The sequence below is a fragment of the Staurois parvus genome, unplaced genomic scaffold, assembly GCF_062004578.1.
Source record: "Staurois parvus isolate SC_StPar_1 unplaced genomic scaffold, SC_StPar_1.0 ptg000134l, whole genome shotgun sequence".
In the NCBI taxonomy this organism is placed as follows: Eukaryota; Metazoa; Chordata; class Amphibia; order Anura; family Ranidae; genus Staurois; species Staurois parvus.
The window spans coordinates 320,566-344,910 of NW_028317930.1; the positions used below are offsets into that span (position 1 = coordinate 320,566).

Here is a 24,345-nt window from a genome sequence, read left to right on the forward strand (position 1 = left end):
ACATTCATGTCTTCCATATATGGGTCTAGTTGTGAAAAATGATATCCCACAGGTATGCAATAATTATCTTCCTAATGCTCTTTAACCCTTTTGCTGCCACCCAAGTATGTTTGTGACAGCTGGGCGGGGGTTTATACACACTGCAGCTGCCAGAAGTATGTCTACACCTGACAAGCTTACTGCCAGCTATCAAACGGAAGTGATCCAGTGGCTGAGTAGCTGCTTGATCACTTCCACACACCTTGTTAATAGGCACAATTTCTGACCCTATGCACACCAACCATGCTCATCCCAGGTCTGCCAAATGAGGAAGCATGGTGGGTGCCAGCAGGTAGAGAGGAGGGTATCGTGTGAACATCCGTTCACTCTCCTCCTCTTCCTGACCCGGAATTGATGTTTAAAAACATCACTTCCGGGTCCCCGAGTGACTTTCCCCAGCCAGTGTGGATGGGAAAGAATCTAATTCAGTGAGATCTTATTTTTTGTATTGGCACATTACTGGAGTTACATCTGTATGATCCTATAATATTAAAGGTCCTTTTTGAGGGGCACGTTTTTAATGGACTAATTATGCGGCACAGTTTGCAGTGTTTTTTTGTTGCAAGACTTTGTTCCCATATTTGCGGCTCAGTAATCAAAAACTTGATATTTTTGTTTATACTCCCTGTAAAATCCCTTTCTCCCAGTTCATTAATGGACACAGCTTTTTCTCAACTATATAGTTTATAGCGCCACCTACAGGGGTAGGACACTAGACATAAAACAAACACAGCACCGCTTATGGGCTGTCGAAGCTGGTATAAACCCCCTCTCTGCTATAGTCACAAAGCAGTACAAGTAAATAACTACCAACAGAGGGGTTGCTGCTGTGTCTTGGCAGTGAACCCAGAGAAAGGGGTTTTATGGTGAGTAACAAAAAAAAAATTATCCTGTTTTCTCTTACGTTCATTGACAGGCACAGCTGCTGCTTCTCAACCTTAGGGACGTCCCAAAGCAGTGCCCCAATAAGGGGTGGGAAACTGGAGTAACAGACAAACATGCTACCAACCGAGAACCCCCCAGAAGGGAACAAGGAGCCTCAAACAGTCTCCTGCAAAACCTTGTAGCCAAAATGGGCATCGGGCAACAGCCGCAAACACACCCATTTCACAAAAACATTGAAAAGATAGGCACAGACGACCAGCCAGCCACCTGAAAATGTGAGACATAGAAGTCTGATGTCAGATTGACCAAGAAGCACTAATCGTTCTGGTGGAGTGTGCCATAATGGGAAGGGAGGATCCCAATGCCTAATATGCCTGAACCAGTCTGCATGATTTTGAGAAATGGGGGCAGATGCAGGCCACCAGGCCTGTTCGTGGGCCATCCAGAATCACAGAGAATATTTGACCTCCGGAATAAAGCTGTTGCAGACAGGTACACATCCAAGGAGTGTAATGCAACTTTAAGGTGTGAACAGTGCCGACACAGGGAAGGTAGGACAATATCCTCAGTCAGGTAAAAATCAGACACCGCCAATAGGGGTCTAGTTGTGAAAAATGATATCCCACAGGTATGCAATAATTATCTTCCTAATGTTCTTTAACTCTTTTGCTATTGGAGCGCGGTACAGTATAAGAATTCATAGTTTAATTTCATACACCTAGAGAGGGTGTAATTAGTGCCTGGCGATCCAATATTTAATTAATATTCACTTAAGCACACAATTAACACTAATAATAGAGTAAGTTAACTCCTGGTGGCTCACAAATAACTATTCTACTAAAATTTAACTCTTTTGCTGCTACCCAAAAGGAAGGAGAGACATGGATGGAGAACCACCTTATCCCTGTGTAAGACCAAAGTAGGAGACTTACAGATCAAGGCCACCAGCTCCCATTCCAGAAGGGAAGCTTTATTGTCCTTATTCAGAGAATTACTGCAAGCCTTGCTGTCAGTGTTCATTTTGATGTCCATCATTAGAAAATGATCTGCTCTCTCTATTGGATCAGAGGCTGAACTGAGCTCTTTTCCGTGCTCTGACCAGGAGAAACATACAAAATCCCAGGTCTCCTCCGTGGGCAATAAACAGTGGGTAGAAGGTTAGCCCCTAGTCCCCTCCAAAAGCCCCTGTCCTGGTTGGTCTGTCACAAAATTGACTCAAATTGCATGCATTTTGAATAGGAATGAGGTGCAATTCCTGTCTGAATCGCATGTCGTTTCCTGCACCACCTCTGTGTGGACCCAGTATAGACAGATAAGTACTATCTAAGTCAGGGGTGGGCAAACTTTTTGACTTGAGGGCCGCAATGGCTTCATATATTGGACCCGGGGGCCGGACCAAGAGTAGATTAATGATGTGTATGTGTCATCCATAGTAAGTATAGTAATATTCCCCCATAGTAAGCATAGTAATTAATCCCCCATATAGTAATTCATTCCCCATATTAATTCATCCCCCATAGTACTATTCCCCCCCAAGTAGTAAGCCAAGTCCCCCCTGTGTCAATTCACTTACCTTTGCTCCGCGCGTTCCTCTCGCCGTGTTCCCGCGCCGTTCCGGTCTTCAGGGCGGACTGTGAGAGGAGCCTAGCTCCCCTCACGTTCGTCACGCTGCCCCACCTACACACATCCTGACAGCTCCATGGGCCGGATTAAAAGGTCCGCTGGGCCGTAGTTTGCCCATTGCTGATCTAAGTGGTACCCAAAAGAAAGCTCTATTTATGTGAAAAAAATATAAAAATGTCATATGGGTACAGTGTTGCACTTTGACAATTGCGTGGTCATGCATCAGTGCTGGAAGCTGACAAATGGCCTGGGCATGAAGGGGGTAAAATTTTGGTTAAAGTGTTTTAATGAGCCTTATTTCATCTGACTCAGCCTCTATCCTTACTGCAGTAGTGTGCTCTGCTAACCCCTGAGTGGATTGATCACTGGAGCAAATGAGAGAAGCCTTCACTGATTCTCTACAGCATTGACTCCTGCATATCTGACGTCAGCTTGAAGGCAGTGGAAATTTTGCAATAGATGCATAGAAGCAAGAAAATACTATTTCTGTTCTACCAGCTTGGGAACCCTCAGATATACAGTTGTGTTCAAAATAATAGCAGTCAGACATCACTAACCAGATCAATCACTGTTTATGGTAGAAATGATATTTATACATGGCAAATAATTTACTAGCAGGTGTAGTAGAGTAATAAAAATCCAACAGACCCAACAGTCATGACATGCATGCTGCTGATTCTGTGTAATTGAATCACTAATTGAAAGGGGCATGTTCAAATTAATAGCAGTGTGGAGTTCCATTAGTGAGGTCATTCATTCTTGGAAAAACAGGTGTCATTTATTGCCCTTATTTAAGAAAGGAAGGCAGCAAATGTTGTACATGCTGGTTACAGTGCATTTCTCTCTGAAATTCTGAGGAAAATGGGTCATTCCTGAAGAACAGCGTACCTTGATTAAAAAGTTGATTGGAGAGGGGAAAACATATAAAGAAGTGCAGAAAATAATAGGCTGCTCAGCTAAAATGATCGCAAATGCTTTAAAATGGCAACCAAAACCTGAAAGACGTGGAAGAAAGCGAAAAACTACCATTCGAACGGATAGAAGAATAGCCAAAATGGTAAGGACTCAGCAAGCAATCAGCTCCAGGAAGATCAAAGAAGGTCTAAAGTTACCTGTGACTACTGTTACAATTAGAAGACGCCTATGTGAAGCCAATCTATCTGCAAGAAGCCCCTGCAAAGTCCCACTGTTGAAAAAAAGACATGCTGAAGAGGTTACAATTTGCCAAAGAGCACATTGACTGGCCTAAAGAGAAATGGCACAACATTTTATGGACTGATGAAAGTAAGATTGTTCTTTTTGGGTCTAGTGGCTGGAGACAGTTTGTCAGACAACCCCCAAACACTGAATTCAAGCCACAGTACACTGTGAAGACAGTGAAGCATGGTTGCGCAAGCATCATGATATGGGGATGTTTCTCATACTACGGTGTTGGGCCTATTTATCGCATACCAGGGATCATGGATCAGTTTGAATACATTAGAATACTTGAAGAGGTGATGCTGCCTTATGCTGAAGAGGAAATGCCCTTGAAATGGGTGTTCCAACAAGACAACGACCCCAAACACACCAGTAAACGTGCAACATCTTGGTTCCAGACCAACAAGATTGATGTTATGGAGTGGCCAGCCCAATCCCCGGATCTTAATCCAATAGAAAACTTGTGGGGTGACATCAAAAATGCAGTTTCCGAGGCAAAACCAAGAAATAGAGAACTGTGGAATGTAGTCCAATCATCCTGGGCTGGAATACCTGTTCACAGGTGCCAGAGGTTGGTTGACTCCATGCAACACAGATGTGCAGCAGTTCTCAGAAACAGTGGTTATACAACTAAATATTAATTAAGTGATTCAAAGGAAAGCAAAATCTTCAAACATTTTTCAGTTTATATAGTGAATGTTTGAGTTTGTAAAGAAGAATACAAACACAATTTTTTTGAACAGTCTAATCATTTTTCTTCAATTTTTTTTTTTAGAGGAACAACACAATTTGATATATTTTTCTTCATGTTTTGATTTGAAATATTATTATTATTACATTGAGTTTATATAGCGCCAAAGGGTTTGCTCAGCGCTGTACAATATAGGGGGGACAATACATGGCACATTACAACAATAACAAACAACGTACGAGGGGTAAGAGGGCCCTACTCTTTCGAGCTTACAATCTAGGAGGGAGGGGGTAGTGGTACAGTAGGAAGTGGCTGAGGGGAATGAAGTGGTGGGAGGAATGAGGGAGAATGGCCGTTAGGTGAGGGTGGAGTAGGCTTCCCTGAAGAGATGGGTTTTGAGGGAGCGCTTGAATGTGAGGAGGGAAGGCGACAGTCTGATGGATTGCGGCAGTGAGTTCCAGAGGATGGGGGAGGACCTGGAGAAGTCTTGCAGTCGTGCATGGGAGGAGGAGACCAGGGAGCAGGATAGGAGGTCCTGTGAGGAGTGAAGGGTACGGGTAGGGCGGTACTTGGGGATCAGGTTGGTGAGGTAGTCAGGGGCAGTGTTGTGAATGGTTTTGTAGGTCAGGGTTAGAAGTTTAAATTTGATGCGTTGGGCAGTCGGGAGCCAGTGGAGGGAGAGGCAGAGGGGGGTGGCAGAGGTGGAGCGGTTGGTGAGGTGGATGAGTCTAGCCACTGAGTTCAGGATGGTCTGAAGTGGGGAGAGCTTGCACTGGGGTAGGCCGGTGAGGAGGGAGTTGCAGTAGTCAAGGCGTGAGATAATCAGGGAGTGTACGAGTAGTTTATTGGTGTCTGGGGTAAGGAAGGTACGTATCTTGGCAATGTTGCGGAGGTGGAGCCTGCATGTGTTTGTAAGTGATTTGACATGAGGTTGGAAGGAGAGGTTCGAGTCAAGAATGACGCCAAGGACTTTGGCTTGCGGGGCGGGAATGATAGTGGTGTTGTTGGTGATGATGGATAGGATGGGGGGGGGGCAGGGGGAAAGACGAGGAGCTCGGTTTTGGAGAGGTTAAGCTTGAGGAAATGTAGCGACATCCAGTCTGAGATGTCGTTTAGGAGGTGAGTGATGCGGGCGGAGATAGTGGGGGTGAGGAGAGGGGTGGAGAGGTAAATTTGAGTGTCGTCAACACTACATAGAATGTGTAGTGTTCCCAATGCATATGTGTGTATGGAAATAAAAGCTATTAGAAGGATTATGAGCTTTATTCACTTTATTCAACACACTGCTATTATTTTGAACACAACTGTAAATGGCAGCAGGGAGATGGGTCTAAGGTTGTTTAGGTCAGTGGGGTCCAGGGAGGGTTTTTGAGTATGGGGGTGATGTGCGTGTGCTTTAGGGGGGAGGGGAATGCGCCAGTAGAGAGGGAGAGATTAAAGATGTGGGTGAGGGAGCGTAGGATGGAGGAGGGTGACCGTAGGAGTTGTGTGGGGACAGGGTCAAGGGGGCAGGTGGTGAGGTGGGCTTCGGAGAAGATCTTAGTGTCCTCTTCAGTGGTAGCAAGGTCGAAGGAGTGGAGTGTTGGGGGGTTTTAGTGTGCGGGATGTTAGGTGGGGTGGGGGTCTGGGCAGTTGCAAGGTCAGAGAAGGGGAGTGTGGAGGGGTTATCATGGGAAGGAGGCTAGGTGGGGTGGAAGTCTGAGCATTGGCGATGTCCCTACGGATTGCGTCGATCTTGTTTTGGAAGTGGTTAGCAATCTCATGGGCAGTGAGTGAGGTACTGGGTGGAGGTGGGGGGGGAGAGAGTAGGGAGTTAAAAGTGGAGAAGAGCCGGCGAGGACTGGAGGAGAGGGTATTGATGAGGGTTACGAAGTAGGCTTGTTTGGCAGCATGGAGGGAGGAGGTGTAGGTGAGAAAGGCAAATTTGTATAGGGTGAATGCTTGTTGGGATCTGGTTTTGCGCCACAATGGCTACAGCGCACGACTGCGTTGTTTAAGAGTCTTGGTGTGGTCGTTCTGCCAGGGTTGAAGCGGATGGGGTCTAATGCTACGTGTGGTTAGGGGTGCTGAGGAGTCTAGGGCGGCTGACAGTGAGTCGTTATAAGCAGTAGTGACCAGGTCAGGGCACGACAGTGGAAGGATACTGTCATAAAGTCGGTCAGCTGCAGAGTGGAAAGAGGCAGGGTTCAGGTTGCAGAGGTTACAGCTGGTGATGGTTTGGCGTTTAGGGGGGAGGTGTTTGAGGGTGGGGAGACGGAGAATGTAATGAGGTTGTGGTCAGAGAGAGGGAAAGGGGTGTTTGTGAGGTTGTGGGGGGTGCAGAGATGAATGAAAACAAGGTCCAGGGTGTTCCCGTCAGAGTGGGTGGAGGACTGTGTACACTGTGTGAGTGCAAAAGAAGAGGTTAGGTGGAGGAGTTGTGATGTAGTCGGGTTATTGACGTTGATAGAGATATTGAAGTCTCCAAGGATGATGGTGGGTAGCTCTGAGGAGAGGAAGAAAGGTAACCAGGTAGAGAGATCATCGAGGAAGTGGGATACGGGTCCAGGAGGCCGATAGATTACTGCAATCCTCAGAGGGGTGGGAGAGAATAGCCACATGCAGTGGGACTCAAAGGAGGAGAAGGATAGAGGGGGGGGGGGGTGTGGGAGGACCTGGAAGGTGCTCAGCGGTGAGAAGAGCATGCTGACCCCACCACCTCTACGACCGCTGAGTCTGGGTGAATGGGTTCAGACGAGACCTCCCTAGGAGAGTTCCGCAGGGGAGGTAGAGTCAGTGGCTTGGATCCAGGTTTCCGTGACCGCTAGGAGGTTGAGGGAGCGGGAGATAAAGAGGTCATGGATGGCGGTGAGCTTGTTGCAAACCGATCGGGTGTTCAGGAGTGCACACGAGAATGGAGGGGTGGTTGTGGGGAGCAGGGGGACAGGTATTAGGTTGAGGGGATTGCGGCAGTTTGTGAAAGTAGGAGGGTGCCTAGTGGGTGAGGGACCAGGGTTCGGGGAGATGTCCCCGGCGGTTAGGAGGGTGAGAAAGGTGGCATGGGAGCGGGATGTGCAAGAGCGTGCGAGTCTGCTAGTGGTGGCGTGTGGGTCAGTGGGAGAGTGGAGTATTAGGAGGAGGTGGGGAGATGGGAGCAGTGAGGGTGCAATGTGTAGTTGTTTTGGAGGAGTAGGGGAGTAGAGAGAGGAGATTTTGGGAATGGAGGACAGGAGGAGTACAGGTGGCATTTTAATAGGGTAAACGGAGTGGCGGACAGGTGAGGGAGGTGAAGGGTTTCTCAGGGCGCATTGTTGTGGATAGTCCGACATGCAGTGGCATATCACGTTGAAGCAGCTTCTAGTGGCAGGAGTTCTAGTGATTAGGATCTGGGTGGATAGAGATCAGTTCGGTAGGTTGTAGGTTCCAGTTTGCGTGAGTCCAGATTGGAAGGTTATGAGGGGGGTTGTCAGGTGGGCTGCAGGTCAGGGTAGATCATACATGGGCTTCAGGTCAGGGCCGGGTTGATCATCCAATGGGCTCGGGAGGTCTGGGATGGTAGGCCTCACCAAGGCAGGGCTGTTCTCCGGGGGTAGGGTCGCTTGCCAAGTCTACTTCGGGAGTGGATAGAGGGGCCTCGCGTCTGTCGCAGGACTTGCTACTCACGGGGGTAGGCAGGAGGGCCTCAGGTCCGGGTCAGGCCATGTCGTGGAAGGCTGAGTCGGGTATCGCAGGCCGGGTTCATCTGTGGGTTCAGGAGGAGAAGGAGATGGGAACTGCAGGCTCACAGTTGCAGGGAGGATGCTGTGGTGGGTCTTGGCGATCGTTTTGACTGCAGGCTCACTGCTGGGTGGATTGCTGGAGGAGCGTGCAGGGGTAGGCCTCGTCAGGCCTGGTGCTGTATTTGCCTTGGAGGGGGGGGGGTCTGGGTGACACCGCTCCACCCTCCAGGTGCAGGTGAGGTTGGGGGGCTTCACTGCTCACCTTCAGTCGTTTTGGTGCGGTGGGAGAGTGGGGGGTGGCTGGGTCATCTGCTGCAGGCCGCGGCCTTGGATGGAGTAGGCCGCTGCTTGGTAGGAGTGGGCTGCGGCCGGCCCTGTTGGGATGGGTGCTGTGGTGGACTGCCGGAGGCTATAGCCGGATTAGGCTATTCAAATACTCCTGTATATGTCTGTCATATGGAGTCCATCCTGATCGGTCCCCCTACCTCCCTTTACATGGGTGCTTGACACTGTCTGCTGCCAGGGTGGCTGGAGGTGAATGGCTCTACCAGTCCCTTTTCTCCCTGGGCTCCTATCCCGCACAGCAGGTTCCTGTTACACACAGATCTCCTAGCGGTGCCAGGGAAAAGCGCTAACGATTAGGCCATGGGTGCTGCCAGGACAGTAACATCTTGCACCCATCTGATGATAGCCCTGCCCATGCAGAAACAAGGGCAACGGTCACCATCTGCTCCCAGCTTGGTGCAGAACGTGGGCATAAGAAACTGCAGACAGAATGGAAGGTGTGCCAGACCAAAAGATATCAATAAATTTATTTGGACTCTTATGTTAAGACAGCCAACGTGTTTCAGGGGTCAAAGGAACTCCCCCTTCATCGGGGGCTTCAGTTAAAAATAAGAACCTTGAATGGACTCAAAGAAAAGCTTTCCTTTTTGAATCTGTGAAGGGGAGTACATTGCTGATACCGACACTGCTGGGCAGGAATTCTAATCCAGCAGTCAAAATAAGAACTTATTTTTAGATGCACAGGAAAGCCTTTCTTTGAATCCATTCAAGGTTCTTATTTTTAACTGACGCCCTGATCTTTGACCCCTGTAACATGTTGGCCATCTTTAAACATAAAATCAATAAATGCATTTAGACTTTTTATATTTTTGGTTTGACACTCCTTCCATATACATACATGTATATGCACTTTTTTCCTCATGTGCTGGAGTACCTGCAGTGGGGTGGCAATTGGCAACAGGCAACTGTTGTGAGCATCCTAACTTAAGCCACTGAGCTCCTCAAATGTTTTTTTGCCCTTTCACTGCCTTTTTTAAGCACCTCTTGGATGCCCTTTTTTTTCTCCTAATGGATCACTTTCAATGGGGCTGCCTCCCACAGCTAATCCTGGGAACCCACTCCTTTCCTTATCTTACCAACTATCCCTCCTTCAACCAGTTGCCGACTGCAGATAGCCGAATGATGGCTACAATGCGGCTGGCCAGTTCTGGGAGGGCATCATATGACGTCCTCCCAGAACTCGCTCTCCTGCATGCCCCCGGCAATCTCCGTGATCATTGTGTCCTACGGACACAGCTGATCACATGATGTGGTAAAATGCGAATCACGTGATCAGCTGTGTCCAATGACACACTGTTCACAGGGAAATGCAATTGCCGGTTCTTGGCTGCACTTTCCTCTCGCTGTCAAAGCGTGAGGCAAGTACTGCCGAGAACCGGCAGTTGTCAGAGCAGGGATCGGCACTGATGATCGGTGCCCAGCAGTGCCACCCACCAGCTCCGCCCACCTGTGCCCAGCACTGCCACCCACCAGCTCTGTCCACCTGTGCCCACCAGTGCCCCACACCTGTGCCACCCTTTTGTGCCCAGCAGTGCTGCCAGTCAGTGCCTAGCAATTGTGCCAGTCAGTGCCCAACAGTTGTGCCAGTCAATGCCCAGCAGTGCCGCCAGTCAATGCTGACTATCGGTACCCATCATCAGTGCTGCCTATCCATGCCACCTCATTACTGCTGCCTATCAGTGCCGTCTCCTTAGTGCTGCCTATCAGTGCCGCCTCATTAGTGCTGCCTGTCAGTGCTCATCACTGCTGCCTCATCAACGCACATCGGTGAAGGAGAAAAATTACCCATTTGCAAAATTTTATAATAGAAACAAAGAAACTTTTTTTTTCAAATTTTTTTGTTTATAGCGCAAAAAGTAAAACACCCACGACGATTAAATACCACCAAAAGAAAGCTCTATTTATGAGAAAAAAAATGAGAAAAATTTCACATGGGTACAATCTTGCATGACCGTGCAATTGTCATTCAAAGTGCGACAGTGCTGAAAGCTGAAAATTGGCCTGGTAAGGAAGGGGGTATATGTGCCCGGTAGGCAAGTGGTTAATTACCATTGCTGTGTATGTTTGTGATACGAAGTTTTAGCAACATGTTAAGTATTAGCACTGCCTGGACCGTTCTGAAAATCTGAATGTTAGTGAAAATAAAAAAAATAGCATGGACAAGGACTTAGTTGTTTTGGTTGCAAGTGCACGGCTGCAATATCCTTTAATCATGCAAATATAATTCTCAAATCTCTTTGAACTCAGCTAATGTAAGGATCCTGGTGTTTTAAGGTTTGTGACGTGAACCTATGATCATTATTCAATTCCAGCATGTTTGGTGAGGGATGAGGTGGCTGTTATAGATTTTAATAGTGTACTTCTTTGTCTAACCACACAATACTTACAGTCTGACTTGTTTGCTGTACATAAGAGAATGATTGTAGAAATTGTAGTAATGATTTGATGTCTTGTCTTCCCTTCAGACCCTCCATGAGATAGTACGACGTGTACTGCACCAGCTGAAGAACCCACTCTACTGAGAAACTTCTCCCATCTCACCTTCTGCCAGGGAAATTAAGCTTCTTGTTGTCGCCTTCATTTTCACTTTTAGGGGGATTCCTCTGTTGATGCTGAGCACTATGGGTAATTATGGGAACTCTTGACACCAAGATTGGTAGTAAAAGTTATGAACTTTGCAATAATCACTGACCAGTGCTGTCCAAATAGTGTAAACCATTCATTTTGTAGCTTCCTTTAAAGGGGCATTGTGCTGCCATTTGTTTAAAAATATAATGGTCTTCAAAGCAATGCTCACCAGAAAACAACAATTCCAGCACAAGTAGCTTAAAACCATATGCCAATTGATACCAAATTACTACCACTTTAAATTATACATATAATTAGTTCATAAATTGAATGGAATGATGCCATTTCAGTTGGTAGTCTCTCCCTTTCTTATTGCTAGAATGATAATTTTAGAATTCTGAAGTTTGGCACTTGTGCAATGTTTAAGTTTTAAAACGTGCAGTAGGCTGTGTGTAAAGCACAAAAGAATAACATTTTCATTGAGAGCAGTGGTAAGCCCCCCCACGTGAAAAAAAAAATATAAAAAAAATCCCTTTCTCTGGGTTCATTGATTGATATAGCTCTGCTGAATCTTGACCATGGGGTTACAGGAGTAGGTGCCTAGGCCGAGCAGAAACACAGCACTTCTCATAGACTTGTTGGAAAAATTGGTTTGTGCAGGGCTGATCAATGTATTCTGACAGCGGAAAAGTTCCCAATAACACAGCCTGGAGTGTTCCCATATCAAACTTGCTTGTGTTAATGGGGTAATCTGTTTTTTTTTCCCCTTATATCAGCCTCCCACCTGCTCGAGAAAAATTGATTCATCTATGGCCAGCATAAACCAGCTGTTGCTGACTTTTTCCAGGCCTTCATGTTGGAGGCATTTTTAAGTGAAAATGCAATTCATCATAATTAGTTTTTATTCTGTGACCATCACAGCTCCGGTTGGCGGTCTTTTCATATCAGCTGAGCCATTCATGTTTGAGACTACACAATGTTCTGTATCTGTGAGCAGTCAGCAATGGCTGAACTTGGACTGTAAAATTGCCATGGTTCAAAACAAGCATGGTAGAATTGGACCTAAAGTGTATTAAATACTGTTGCAAGTAAAGGGAATGGCAGGATGGAACCACATAGGGGCTGCTCTCACTGACCTATTTTGTGTTGGGATGTCATCACATATTGAACCCACTGACCTAAAACAATATCCATCTGAAATGATTCTACACCAGATATGCTTGTTTCAAGGTTGGTCACTTTCTAAGTAGTGAAGATAATCTCCAGGCAGGTTCCTCTCACTAAAATGAAAAATGTATTGCTTTTATATTTTTCTTGCATGTTTTATCTGACACATGTAAGTAGAACAGCAGCATTTAATACTCTAATAAAACAATGTCTCAAATGAATCACTGTTACTTTTGCAACTCTCAGATTTACAATTTTTAGTAGTTTGAGCATTAAATTGTTTGCCATTTTTTTTTTAATTTATTCATGTGTGAATAAGTTTTGTACAGCTAATTAATATTCTCAGATCACTGGTCTTTGTTTTGCCAGGGGTACGTTTGTACATAGCTTCTAAAGTTTAATGACCAAATAAAGCATTCTTAGATTCCAATTTTTTTTATTTAACATTTTGATCTACATACACAAGTCTATAATACATCTGTGTGAATAAATTGGTCCATCAGTATGTATACAATTCATTTCAACACCATTTGTGGAGCTGGGTGTTCAGTGTGCCACCTGCTTCTGGCAAAGATACGTTTGCTAAAATTGTCTGTATGAGGAACATATGCCTGCCAAATAGAGGTCAAGGAGACATGACCAAGTATATATTAATTAGTGAGTGATGCATGCAGAGTTCAGTGAACCCAGGTATATGCATGTACAGTCCTAAGAATATTCCTCAAGAGGCTGGCTGTTTTTTTAAACGAGCTCTGCCACTGAATTTATCCGATTGTCATATCACCATTTTAATGTGTAGGTTTTGAGATTAAAGTGGTTGTAAAGGCTCAAAGTGTTTTTTTTTTTTTTTACATACATGCATTCTGTGCATGAAGGTCAAAAACCTGTGTGCAGCAGTGCCCCAACCCTCCCAAGACTTACCTGAGCCTCATCTCCATCCAGCAATGTACACAAGCCCCTCAGCTCTCCCTCCTCATAGCAGAGGGTCGCCACTGACCATCACAACCGGGGTGGGGTGAGGCTGCACCCCATGTGTGTGAATGGATACAGAGGAGGCTCAAGCCTGCTCAGATGCCCCCCACAGCAAGCTGCTTGCCAAGGTGTAAACTGGCAGGAGAGAGGGGTGGGGTGCCGGCAGGGCACCCAAGAAGAAGAGGATCAGGGCTGCTCTGTGTACAGAGCAGGTGAGTATGACAAGTTCTTGTTTAAAAAAAACAAACAAACCCCTTTAATATCACTTTAAAGAAATGTAGAAACTGAGCTCAAAGTGCATGTGTTTGTCAAATTTCCGTTATAGCATCCATTTTGTTGGTTGGATAATATTCATGTAATTTGTCTGTTGGCTTAGTGAAAAAAATACATCAATGAATGATATTAGTAAATTAGTCATTCTTAAAACTTTAACAGGAGATGTTCACAAAAAGGAAGTTTCTTGCATTGACTGTAAATGTTGCAAGTGATGGTACTTCCAATTGCAGTTATCATGCAGTGCCTTGCCTACTCCAAGAATTGAGCAGACTCCTGGAGATGGTAGTTCATCTGTGACATTGTCTTAATCCTGTATAAATGGGGGCCCTATGCATAAGGTCCTAGCGGTTTTCATGCTCTACCATATTTTACAATAGACACTTCCTGCTGCTTGCCAGAGTCGTTGTTGCACTTACCAAATAGGCTGCAGCAGAGATTCACCACAAAGCCTGAAGCAATGGCTCTGGACATAGGTTTCTGATGTGCTTTGGGTAGGCAGGTGCCAAACTGAAAGTTATCTGAACATTTTACAAAGTTTTGTACCAATAGATAGCCACAGGCTCCTAATATTTTCACAGGGGTAGCAGATACCATCAATAATATGGCTGTAGAAATAAACCATCTGAAAAGTTTGGCCTTTCAAAAGGATAACCACTGTTTACATCACAGAAAATAAACAAACATTAATTCAAAAAAATTATTGTTAACATTCCATGCAGTCCTGTATAATCTTGGATGTAGTCAGATATCTGGCAGTCTCACATTGTGATCTTCATCTGTTTCAACACCCACTTCTTCCTGCAACAAAATTTCCATTTAAAATAGGTAAGTAGCATGGAAAGCAAAATTAGGCCACTGTTCTCTAAATAATAGTACTTGAAAGTGTTTTCTTACACAGAAAAGTGGATTATTCCACCTTAAAAGTGGAGTTCCAGCTGTTTTTGGGTTTGCTTATTAAAAGTCAGCAGCTACAGTTTTTGTAGCTGACTTTTAATAAACACACACTTACCTGTGCTGAGGTCCAGCGATGTGCTCACCCATGCAGTCTCTTCTCTCCTGTCCTCCACAGCGCCGGCATCTCTACTGTGGGCACTGGACTGTGGCAGCTTCACACAGCCCACTGCGCATGCACAAGCCACACCATGTCTCCCGATGGTCCGGCAGTCTCCTGGGATCCGTGAAAGTTCCCAGGAGACTGCAGGAGCAAGGAGGGAGTCGAACTTCCAGATCACTTCGCAGTGGCAAAATGAGCTAGAAGTGAGAGCGGATACCTGTCAGAAGTCAGGTGGGTGCAGTGGCCATGCGTACCTGGTTTTATGGTCCTACTCCACCCACAGGGGGTCATTTACTAAGACCAAAAAGTGCTAAATGTAGTGCAACTCTGCATAGAAACAAATCAGCTGCCAGGTTTTATTTTCAACGCTGAATTGAACTGGCTGATTGGCTACAGGCACAGCTGCACCAGATTCTGAGGATACCAGTTTTAGTAATTCTACCCCCACTATGTGTAGGGAAAGAGCTTTTAAGTGATATACTTCTCCATCTACGTTCCTAATACATCCAGCGAAACAGAGCTTGCAGTGGATAGTGCAAAGGTTTACAAGCCTTAATAATAAAAGCAGGTTCTTACTTTTGGAATAAAATTTAAAAATAATATTTTCAGATTGGGAAGGGGTTTTTGAGTAATGTCTAGACATCAAAGGAAAATAGTAATGTTTTTTTGAATTTTGAACATGTCTTTATAACAACGTCATCGATTTTTCACAATTAAATGAGTCAAACATACTTAATCTAAAAAAAAAAAATAAAGGTTCAAAGTTACATATTTGTGACAAGAAGGGTGTGAATCTTTAATACACTTAAGAATCTCGATCAATTTACCCTTAAAATTAGAGTTAAGTTCCAGCCTTTTCTGATTTTGTTCTTACCTTGATAGGACAATGGTGATTTTTACAATTTTATTTTGTAGTTTTTACTCCGTTTATGATTACACTGATCAAAGTAGAGAAGAACAATTTTGTACTCCCTGTTAAATCCTTTTCTTGCAGTCAAAGAAGGTACACACGAAGTCTTTAATCACAGCAGGTCACATGACAGTTGTATACAATTGATGGCATGAAAGTAAGGCATCCATTGCATACAAGTGTGTCTAGCTGTGAACAGTTAAAGAGATCACATGCACAGGCTGGGCCAATCACAGCCCATCTGTGTCATGTGATTAGCCAAGCACAGCTAATCACAAAAAAAACTAAATTAATCTATTTCATTCAGTTAAATGCTTGCTTATAGCAAAGAAATTATATATTCTATGCTATAATCAAATTGGGGAAGTGATCAGTATTTTTTTTTACACAAAGTAATACAATGTTAATATAGCATCATTATACTACTTTGATCATGGTGCAATATGAAAAACAATCTTAAAAAAACAGAAAAATAAAAAAACTGAAAAAAATTATTTTTTTTGTACTGTAACCAGCCAGTGTCAGTGATCACCACCACACCAGTTATATGATGACGCTGTACAGCACTGGTGACAGTATGTAAAAGAAAAAAAATTGTGAACTTTTTTTAATTTCATAATTTTTCAAAAAAAATAACTTCAAAAAAACTTGCCATGCCTCTTATGAAATACGTCAGACAGTCTACTTTGCAAAAAGGGGTCATTTGGGGGATATCTGTACTGTTCTGACATTTTTGGGCCTCAAGAAATTAGATTGGCTGTGAGTACTTCAGGATTGGTCAATTTTCAGATATATCTATAACTTTCCTACAGACTAAATAATGGGGTTATTTTCACCAAAGAATTGTAGCAGAATACATCTTGGCCTCAATTTATGAAGAACAATTGTTTATTTGCAAACTTTTATAACTGAAAAATGTTTAATAAAAAAGACAGAAACAAAGAAAAATGTGTTTTTTCTTTGTTTCTGTCTTTTTTATTAATTTAGCAAAGAATAAAACTCCCAGTGGTGAATACCACCAAAAGAAAGCTCTAGTTGTGTGAATGACAATTGCACGGTCATACAACACTGTACCCAAACTAAAATTTTATCAAAGTGTGAGAGCGCTGAAACATGAAAATTGGCTTGGGCAGGAAGGGGGTAAAAGTGCCCAGTATTGAAGTGGTTAAACAAACAACTGTAGGCCAGCCCAGTAGAACTCCTCCCACTACCCACGTCTCAGTTTTTTCTCCAGGTCTGCGGAATGCTCTTGACAGCATAGAGTGCTGCATGGGATAATGTCACATGCAAGGAAATGGTGACTACACATTTCAAGGGCACCTATCCTTTGTAAAATTTCAAAAAACAATTATTCATTTATTTATCCATGCTTATATTTATAAGTGTCCAAAATAATGTATACAAATCAATAAAGTCCAAAAGGTGAAGAAAAATGTGACAATCCACCACCATATATGCTAAATAAACTCACCAGAGCTGAATGCTGATGATAAATCAGCATAAAACGCTAATTGCTCTGGGAGCGATGCTCAGCAGGATGATGAGCCACTAGTAGATTGATCTCCAGGGGGTGATAATCTGCAGAAGCCAGCTCAAAAAAACGATGTAAAGGAAGCAATGATCTGTAATCGAATATACCACTAAGGACATCCACTTCTCCTAGACTGCACCATATCCAAATGGTATTAGGCCAGACACTCGGAAAAGAATAACAGCTTCATAGTACAGTACCTTTTAAAACAACTTCATTTATTATGCACTCATCGCACTTAACGCTGGTGTCGGCTGGGACACCTTTTGAGTTAACAGCATGTAAAATACAATGGATGAACCCAGCCACTCAGCACATGCGCCGTAGACCGCTGGGAAACGTAATTACGTCACATTGATCAAAACCCCGCCATACGCGTTTCGTCATCGACATCCTCACGGAGCAGATAGATGTGAGACGTCACAACCTCATTAAATATGCACTGCATTGGAAACGGCCAGCTGTCAGCAATGCAAAATCAAGCGGCAAGCAAGAATCACTGATGACAGATAGCCGTATATACAAACCCACAATATACAAACAGAATATCACCTCATAGACATCAAAAGCCTAGGAGAGCAATGGTATCATAAGAAATTCAATATATTTATATAAAGGATCGTGTAATGACCAATAGGTGTATATACCTAAAAAACAAGTTATATTATAATTTAAAGGGCCAGTCCAAATATAAAGGAGGACTATAACTCTCTCAAAAAATATAAATAAATAAAAAAAATTAATCTCATGACCAATTGATGTCTAAACAGTCAGGAAACCAATACAAAAATGTAAACAAAATATAAATAAAATTAAAAATATATATATCAAAAATTCGTGAGAAAACTGTTCAGGTCAATATCAATATTCAACCCATATGGTTGTAAGGAATTTAACTGTGTTTATCAAACCCTTTTCTTATATTCCCTATATGTTCACCTATTCTAGTTTTCAAACATCTTCCTGTTCTACCAATATATTTAAGGTGACACGGGCATTCCAAAACAAACATGTATGGAGTTACAAGTGATTAAAGAATTAATATTATATTCCTTATCAGAGAATGAAGAGCAGAAAGATTTTCTTTTAATTCTAGCTGTATCTTTTACTGTGTTACATACTTTTCCAAATTTAAAAGGATTTTTTCCTTGCAAGAAGTGCAAACGATCAACCCTTTTGGGGGGGGGGGGGGGGGTCGATCACATTATGAGCTAATCTAGTCCTTAAGGACCTATTCTTTCTACAAACAAATTTGGGTGTTATAGGTATACTAGGCAAACTTAGTAATTGATAAATGGGAGGAAAAAAGTATTTATAATAAATGGCCAGAGATGATGCTGTAAAAAATGTTATACCTATAACACCCAAATTTGTTTATAGAAAGAATAGGTCCTTAAGGACTAGATTAGCTCATAATGTGACCTATTGGTCATTACACGATCCTTTATATAAATATATTGAATTTCTTATGATACCATTGCTCTCCTAGGCTTTTGATGTCTATGAGGTGATATTCTGTTTGTATATTGTGGGTTTGTATATACGGCTATCTGTCATCAGCGATTCTTGCTTGCCGCTTGATTTTGCATTGCTGACAGCTGGCCGTTTCCAATGCAGTGCATATTTAATGACGTTGTGACGTCTCACATCTATCCGCTCCAAGAGGATGTCGATGACGAAACGCATAGGACAGGGTTTTGATCGATGTGACGTCATTACGTTTCCCAGCGGTCTATGGCGCATGTGCTGAGTGGCTGGGTTTGTCCATTGTATTTTACATGCTGTTAACGCTGGTGTCGGCTGGGACACCTTTTGAGTTAAGTGTGATGAGTGCATAATAAATTACCATATTTTTCGCTCCATAAGACGCACTTTTTTCCCCCCAAAAAAGGGGGGAAAATGTCAGTTTGTCTTATGGAGCGAATATAGAGCGGCCGGTCCGGTATTTTCACCGCCGCCGTGTCAGAATACCGGGCCGGCCGCTCAGCTCTGCAGTGGGACCTTACCTGTTCCTCTATCCAGCGGTGCGCTGTCTTCCCGGCTTCTGTAGTGTGCGTGACAGCCGGGTCCCAAGTGCGCATGCACAAGAAGCGGTGCTCTTTGTGAATGGTAAGGCAGTACCTGGGACACATGACAGATCCCAGAAGCCGCCGGACCAATCACAAAGCGCAGCGCTTCTCGCGCATGCGCACTGGGCATCGGGCTGTCCGCCGAGCGCCCACACTACAGAAGCCGGGTAGACAGCGCGCGGCTGGATAGAGGAACAGGTAAGATCAAAGAAAAACTCTCAATTTCAGGTACCCGCTCCCCCTCCCTCCCCAAAGGTCAGCAGTCATCTCCTGTACTGTCCGCAGTCACTGGTCATCCCTGTACTGTCCGCAGTCACTGGTCATCCCCTGTACTGTGTCCGCAGTCTCTGGTCATCCCCTGTACTGTGTCCGCAGTCTCTGGTCATCCCCTGTACTGTGTCCGCAGTCTCTGGTCATCCCCTGTACTGTGTCCGCAGTCTCTGGTCATCCCCTGTACTGTGTCCGCAGTCTCTGGTCATCTCCTGTACTGTGTCCGCAGTCTCTGGTCATCTCCTGTACTGTGTCCGCAGTCTCTGGTCATCTCCTGTACTGTGTCCGCAGTCTCTGGTCATCTCCTGTACTGTGTCCGCAGTCTCTGGTCATCTCCTGTACTGTGTCCGCAGTCTCTGGTCATCTCCTGTACTGTGTCCGCAGTCTCTGGTCATCTCCTGTACTGTGTCCGCAGTCTCTGGTCATCTCCTGTACTGTGTCCGCAGTCTCTGGTCATCTCCTGTACTGTGTCCGCAGTCTCTGGTCATCCCTGTACTGTCCGCAGTCTCTGGTCATCCCTGTACTGTCCGCAGTCTCTGGTCATCTCCTCTACTATGTCTGCAGTCCATTAGTTCAGAATTTTTTTTTCCTGTTTTCTGCCTCTAAAACCTAGGTGCGTCTTATGGTCAGGTGCGTCTTATGGAGCGAAAAATACGGTAAGTTGTTCTAACCACTTGCCCTCCTGAGGATTTACCCCTCTTAATGACTAGGCCTCTTTTTGCTACTCTGCGCTGCACTAATTCAACTGATAATTGCGTGGTCATGCAATGCTGCACCTAAACAAAATTTACGTCCTTTTTTTCACACAAATAGAGCTTTCATTCGGTGGTATTTGATCACCTGTGCGCTTTTTTTTCATGCTATAAACAAAAAAAGACCAAAACTTTTGAAGAAAAACAATATTTTTTTACTTTCAGCTGTAAAAAATATATAGTAAACTCAAAGTTGGTTATAAATTTAGGCCAAAATTTATTCTGCTACATGTTTTTGGTAAAAAAAATCCCCATAAGTGTATATTGATTGCTTTGTGTGAAAGCTATAGCATCTACAAACTATGGTATAGATACTGCAATTTACGCCATTTTTTTTGCTATACAGTGCTGCGCTAGTTTAACCACTTGACCTCCAGAGGATTTACCCCCCTTAATAACCAGGCCTCTTTTTGCTACTTGGCGCTGCACTAATTCAACTGATAATTGCGTGGTCATGCAATGCTGCACCCAAACGAAATTTACATCCTTTTTTTCACACAAATAGAGCTTTCTTTCAGTGGTATTTGATCACCTGTGCGCTTTTTATTTTTCACGCTATAAACAAAAAAAGGCCAAAAATTTTGAAGAAAAAATATTTTTTACTTTCAGCTATAAAAAATATATAGTAAACTCAAAGTTGGTTATAAATTTAGGCCAAAATGTATTCTGCTACATGTTTTTGGTAAAAAAATCCCAATAAGTGTATATTGATTGCTTTCTGTGAACGTTATAGCGTCTACAAACTATGGTATAGATCAGTGTTTTTCAACCTTTTTTGTGCAAAGGCACACTTTTTTCATGAAAAAAATCACGAGGCACACCACCATTAGAAAATGTTAAAAAAAATTTACCTCTGTGCCTATATTGACTATATATAAAGTAATTCTCTTGAATAGGAATCAAACACAAAGAAATTATTTTATAATTACTTTATTATGAAATAATAAAGTATTTTATAATTGTTCATATTTCTGTTTACTTACTCAGTGTGAAACCTGGGCCTGTTTGGCTGAACACAAAGCTGATATTCTGGCAGGAATCGAAGAAAGACACACACGTAGCTCTTCGTCAACAGCTCTCAGTCTCTCTCTGTCTTTAGTTTTTATAGCAATCAGGCTTGAAAAGCTCATCTCACACAGATATGTAGTGGAAAATGGGAGCAATGTCAAAATAGCTTTGTTTGCCAGAACGGGGAACTCCTTGGCAGTATCCAACCAAAAACTGTCCAAAGGTAGATCAGCAAATCTTAGCTTGAAACCACGATTTTGTCTCAGTTCAGTTAGTTCCTCCTGCTCCTGTAAAGTCATGTCCTTTCCACCAACTGATGCTGAGCTATAAGGGTCCCTAACCCAGTCAAGGCATTCAGTGGAGACTGAAGAGAAATAAAATGACAACTTCTCCTCGAGAGTTTTTAAATGTTTAACTATTATCTCACCCAGTGCAGCAGTGTGAACACCTTGCCATTGCTTGGTGAGTGTGAACATTTCAAGATTGCCACTTTCCACGTGTTGATGCCAGAGTTGCACCTTTGAACGGAATCCATTTATTTTATCTGTACTTGTAAGCAGATTTTCATTTCGGCCTTGCATTCGTGTGTTCAGCTCATTCAGATGATGAAAAATATCTGCCAGGTATGCCAGTCTTGCACACCACTCATCACTTGCAAGCAGCTTTGCGTAATCTGACCTCTCATTTGTCAGAAACACTTTAAGTTCCTCCCGCAGCTCATACACATGAACCAAGACCTTGCCACGCGACAACCACCGGACCTCCGTATGAAACAGCAAGGTTTTATGCTTCGCTCCCATCTCCTCACACAAAGCTGCAAACATGCGACTTTTCACGGGTCGTGACTTTACAAAGTTTACCATGCGCACAACATCATCCAACACAGGAACTAGGTCTGCTGGTAAAGTCTTGGCTACGAGGGCCTCACGGTGTAAAAAACAATGCGTAACAATCACATCTGGATTTCTTTCCTTCACTCTGCTTACAAAGCCTTTGGTGCGCCCGACCATGGCTGCAGCTCCATCGGTGCAGACACTTGTGCAGTTTTCCCACTTAAGTCCTCCTTGTTCAAGGTATTCTGATGTGACCCGAAAAATTTCTTCTCCTGTTGTTTTTTCTGGCAATGCCTTGCAAAAAAAGAAGTTTTCTCTAATTGCATCACCATCCACAAAATGCGCATTGGCCAAGAGTTGAGCATGTCCACTGATATCAGTAGACTCGTCAAGTTGCAATGCAAATTTCTCACTGATACGGATCTTCCAAAACCACACTTTCTATGTCTGCAGACATGTCATTAATACGTCTGGAAATTGTGTTGTCTGAGAGAGGGACTTTGTCTATTTCCTTAGCTGCTTCAGGTCCGAGCATCTCCTCTACAATAGCTTTGCAGGCGGGAAGTATTAATGTCTCTGCCACAGTGTGCGACTTTTTTGACTTGGCTATAGGTTCAGCAACTTGATAGCTAGCTTTAAGAGCTCTTTCATTTACCTCTGTGGTTTTTCTCATGAAAGTTGCCTGTTTCTCCGTGTTTTCACGCAGGTGAACAAAAAAAGTCTGCATTCTTGTTTTGAAGCGAAGGGTGTTTCGTTTGGAGATGGTGTTTAAGTTTACTTGGGACCATAGCACTGTTAGATAGCTTTTCACCACACACCACACACAGTGGAGTTGGTTTCTTTGCATCTCCGGTGAAAGTAAATCCAAATGAAATATAGCTTTCGCTATATTGCCTTGTGCCAGAGAATTTCCTTGAGCTAACCATCTTTGCTTTCTTTTGATCCCCACTCATACTTGGGCTCTTATCTGGCTCCGAATTTTGTTAAGAGTCCAGTTCTTTCCTTTTCAAAAATTTGTCCATCACTGCAGTATCTGTTCCTGTCTCACTGTCATTCAGTACTTACTGCGCTTGTCTCCTCCAGATAGCCGCTGTCCGTCACACTCAGCACTCCATCCAGATCCATCAGTCAGCGCTCTTCTGCTCCTGTCTCCTCCAGATCCATCACTCAGCGCTCTTCTGTGCTGCGTCCACGATAATCCTCCAGAGTCCAGATCCTTCGGTGCTCTTCTGCACATCGGCGATCTACTGCGATGTCTTCTCCTGTCAGTGTAACAGTGACACCGGAGCTATTTATAGTCCGTAACATGCGCTTCGGCTCACAAATAGACCAATCATTAGAATCTAATGATTGGTCTATTTGTGAGCCGAGGCCACATGTTACGGATGAAATTGGAATTTTTCCCACTACACACCAGACAATATCTCACGGCACACTAGTGTGCCGCGGCACAGTGGTTGAAAAACGCTGGTATAGATAATGGAATTTATGCCATTTTTTTGCTATACAGCACTGCGCTAGTTTAACAGACAATTGCGTGGTCATGCAATACGGTACATAAATGAAATTTACATCCTTTTTTTTCCCCACAAATTGAGCTTTCTTTCGGTGGTATTTGATCGCCTGTGCGGTTTTTATTTTTTGCGCTATAAAAAAAGGCTGACAATTTTGAGGGAAAAAAACAATATTTTGGACTTTTTGCTATAAAAATTGTCCAGTAAAAAAAAATTAAAAAATCAAATTTAGTCATAAATTTCTGCCAAAATGCATTCTGCGACATGTCTTTGCTAAAAAAAAAAAAACCCAATACGTGTAAATTAATTGGTTTACATGAAAGTTATAGTGTTTACAAATGGTGGGAAAGATACTGGGATTTTTAGTTTTTTTTTATACTAATAATGGCGGCGATCAGCGACTTATGGCGGAACTGTGGCGGACATTCTGACATTGGGGGGGTACTGACTTTTAGTCACTGACATCCCCAGTGACACCAATACAGTGATCAGTGCAAAAAAAAAAAAAAAAAAACACTGACACTGTACTAATGGCACTGGGGAGGAAGGGGTTAACTTTATTTTTCAGGGAAGGGTTATCTGTGTGAGGGGGAGTGTTTTACTGGGGGACGGGGGGGTGTGTGCTGGATGGGGACAGGCTGATCGGGAGAGAGAAACTCTTCTGTCCCGATCAGCTTGTCCTCGAGCTGTCAGGAAAGTGACAGAAAGCACAGCTACTGCAGCTGTGCTCTGTGTCACTGATTGCCGCCGATTGCCGGGAGATAGCCGGTAAGGACCGGCTGTGACCCGGCGACTGACATCCGCAGCTGTGATTGGCGGGACAGGTAGGGCGGCGGCGCGCCCCCTACCTGTTTACAAAACACACGTTTTAAAATGTGGTTTTGCCTGCCCGTGCTGCCCTGCCGCCGTATTTATACAGTGGCTGGGTGGCATGTGGTTA

General features: G+C 43.8%; 2 protein-coding genes across 6 annotated transcripts in view; one reads left to right on the plus strand and one right to left on the minus strand.

The window, feature by feature from the left end:
* Positions 1 to 12,646, plus strand: part of MLX (MAX dimerization protein MLX) — a 138,716-nt gene extending 126,070 nt beyond the window's left edge. For all 4 annotated transcript variants that reach the window (XM_089673061.1, XM_089673063.1, XM_089673062.1 and 1 more), the window contains exon 8: positions 10,947 to 12,646. In XM_089673061.1, coding sequence (XP_089529187.1) covers positions 10,947 to 11,003 — 57 coding nt within the window. In that variant the 3' untranslated portion in view covers positions 11,004 to 12,646. The remainder of the gene's footprint in view (positions 1 to 10,946) is intronic.
* The window catches only part of PSMC3IP (PSMC3 interacting protein), a 266,259-nt gene continuing 254,546 nt past the window's right edge, over positions 12,633 to 24,345 (minus strand). For both annotated transcript variants that reach the window (XM_089673058.1, XM_089673059.1), the window contains one exon: positions 12,633 to 14,262. In XM_089673058.1, the coding sequence (XP_089529184.1) occupies positions 14,246 to 14,262 (17 nt within the window). In that variant the 3' untranslated portion in view covers positions 12,633 to 14,245. The remainder of the gene's footprint in view (positions 14,263 to 24,345) is intronic.